Here is a 2,776-nt window from a genome sequence, read left to right as displayed (position 1 = left end):
CCCTAGCTCCTGGATGCACTGGCTTGAGCTGCACTGGGTGCTCAGGGTGTTCAGGCTTCCTGCTGCATAGCAGCGAGTCAAGCCCCAGTTAGACCCATGTCTCAGGCTTTTCCAACTACCTGGATGCACTGCCATAGAAAGAGTGCCTTAGACTTGTCCTTTCTGAAAGCACCTGGACTCTATGCCTGGCACAGTCTGCACAGCTGGCTGCATCTGGCTCTGCAAGCCCTGGGGGCCCCATCTCAAAGTCTGCATGGTGGGGCAGCACCAAGTTTTGGACACTGGAAGCATGCATCCTCAGAAGCTTGGATCAAGCCTGTGTGCATTTCATCAAACCACCACCACTTTCCAAAATAGTTCACATTTGAAATCAGTTCCCAGCTATCAGCCCAAGTTGAAATCCCACAAGCATATGTTAAGCCTTTTAGCAGAAGGAACACCTGCTTTACCTGAGCTCCTTGCAAAGACGGGCAACAGAAGCAGCAGGAAGTTGGATACCCTCATCTTCAGAAATGCAGGGACTGCTGGTAGCGGAGCCAGGGGAATCTGGAGCTTTTATAGCATTCAGGTATTGCTGTGCAGTCCCACATGGGCAGATCAGACAGACAAAGGCAGAGTTCATGACTGCTGCTGAAGCTTCCTGCTACTCACCCTCACCACATCATCACTGTTGGCACTGGATTTATGACCCGGATAGCTTATTCCGGGTGGATCCAAATTCTCAGACTGACCACAATGTGTTCCTTTGAGTAGGCAAATGTTATCGATACGCAGTGATAGCAGAGAAGAGGAACACAAACAAGGAAAACAAAATACCCACCCGCTCCAATGTTATATTTACCATCCCACGGTCCGTGGAGGGAAGGTGCATCTGGCCAGTACATGAGCCTTACCCTGTGGTTTTGTTCTGCATCTCAAGTGTCACAGTTTGTGATCAAGGATTTCCTGTACTGGTCTTCAGAGTGTGATCACTAGGCCTGGTGATTAGAGCACTTCGTAGGGATGCAGGTTCAAGCCGTCTCTGGGTGAGAGGCATCTAGAGCCTGGGTCTACCACCCCCTGGGCAGAGACCCTAATCACTAGCCTGAAAGGTGGGAGGGCCCATCCCCTTTGATGTACAATGTGGCAGAAATGCCACCGCCTTGCGCCTCTCCAGAGACCTGTCTCTGCCAGTGTGAGAGGCTGGTGTTGAATCCCTCAAGGAGGGGGATCTCCCTCCCTGCCTACATGACAAAAGCCTGGTGCCTCGGAGGCGGATGCTGTGGTCACCTGGGGAGGGGGGTGGAAAAGCCCCACTCACTGGCCCAGGTAGCCAGTGATGCTTTTTTAGATTGGGTGGCTAGTGGCCAGCACTGGCAGCTTTGGTTGGACCGGGCTGCTGAGGTCAGAGAGGTTATTTAAAGGCCCGGTCCAGGAAGAAGGGTAGCTATTAGCCATGCGGTCATCCAGGTGAATCTGAAACTGGCTCCCTCCTCATCACCGCATGCTGCAAGAGTGCCCTGCCTCCAGAGGGATACTCCAACCACCTCTGGACGATGCGAGTGAGTAAGCTACTCGAGATCAGACTAGATATTTAGCGTACAGTAACTCAGATGCGTGTTGAAACGGCTACCTCAGCTGTACTGGTTTGCTCTATGGGATTCCTCTGATATTCCTCTGATATTTCTTGATATTGCTCTACCTTTTACCCTGTTTCCACCCTACCCCTGTAATCAATAAAGTTCTCCTTTGTGACCGGGGTGGAGACTTATTGAGGGGTGGGTTTAAATTATGCCGAGGAGGCCCCTTAGGTCTGTGGACTAAGGGGGACTTTCCTATTAAGCCCCTGACTTGGGGAAGTGCCCCAAGTGCCTGCATTGGCAAGTGGTAGTCTAGTACCCATTGGATGATCAGGCCTGTGTTTTCCAAGGTGCGCAGAGCCAGAAGTGAGTCCAGAGCCTTGGATGGTGGCAGCGGGAAACCAGGCTAGCGGGTGTGCTCCAGGGAAGGGGTTGGCCGGACGGGAGGCACCCCAGGGAGGCACTCGGAGCCGGGAAGGTGGTCGGGCACAGGGAGGTGGGCGGCTCAACGCAGGAGCGCCCCCTACTGGCCCTCCACACGTGGTGGAGAAGTGGGATCTGAATACCCTGCTGTATTTGAGGGATAATTTGGGGAAAGGAATAGAGTCACTGAAATCCCTTGAGCAAAAAAATTCTAATTTGGCATCAGGTCGACTGGATAGTGTTGACAGTCAGGATGGCGGACGAGTATGTCCGGATGACCGTGCCTGAACTGAAAGAACTGGCAAAAGAGGGAGGCCTTCACGTGAAGAAAGGGCTAAAGAAGGAAGAGCTGGTTAAACTCTTGTGCACCAGCGAGTCAGAGCAAGCATTAGCTTCACGCTCGTCAACTCCTGAGTCCGACCTGGAAACACACTCCCGCTCGTCAAGTCCGGAGGCTGCCGAGAGATCACCCTCTGAGGGGGAGCGGCAGAGACTCCATGAGCTGGAGTTAAAAAGGCTGCAGCTGGAGGAGAAGAGGATGGTGATGGAGGCAAAAAAGCTGGAAGCCCAGCGGGAGAGGGAACAATGACAGCTAGAAGCTAAAAGGATGGAGCTGGAGGCCCAGCGTGAGAAGGAACGGGAACAACGACAGCTGGAGGAGAAGAGGATGGAGATGGAAACCCAGCTGGAGGCAAAAAAGCTTGATGCTCAGCTCTGTCTGCAGCCCAATGGGGGAAAGATGAGCACTCCGCAAGCGTCTGGGGAACACCCCAAACTGAACGTCTCCGCCCTCG

The 2,776-nt window shown here is 53.3% G+C and overlaps 1 protein-coding gene across 1 annotated transcript in view; it reads right to left on the bottom strand.

The window, feature by feature from the left end:
• The window catches only part of LOC102368066 (fish-egg lectin-like), a 10,865-nt gene extending 10,288 nt beyond the window's left edge, over nt 1-577 (bottom strand). Inside the window, exon 1 of the mRNA XM_025213995.1 lies at nt 450-577. Coding sequence (XP_025069780.1) covers nt 450-504 — 55 coding nt within the window. The 5' untranslated portion in view covers nt 505-577. The remainder of the gene's footprint in view (nt 1-449) is intronic.
• Between the last annotated feature and the right edge of the window lie 2,199 nt (nt 578-2,776).

The sequence above is a fragment of the Alligator sinensis genome, unplaced genomic scaffold (genome assembly GCF_000455745.1).
Source record: "Alligator sinensis unplaced genomic scaffold, ASM45574v1 scaffold634_1, whole genome shotgun sequence".
NCBI lineage: Eukaryota > Metazoa > Chordata > Crocodylia > Alligatoridae > Alligator > Alligator sinensis.
The sequence above is the reverse complement of the archived record's forward strand: the minus strand, read 5'-3'. Positions and strand labels throughout refer to the sequence as shown.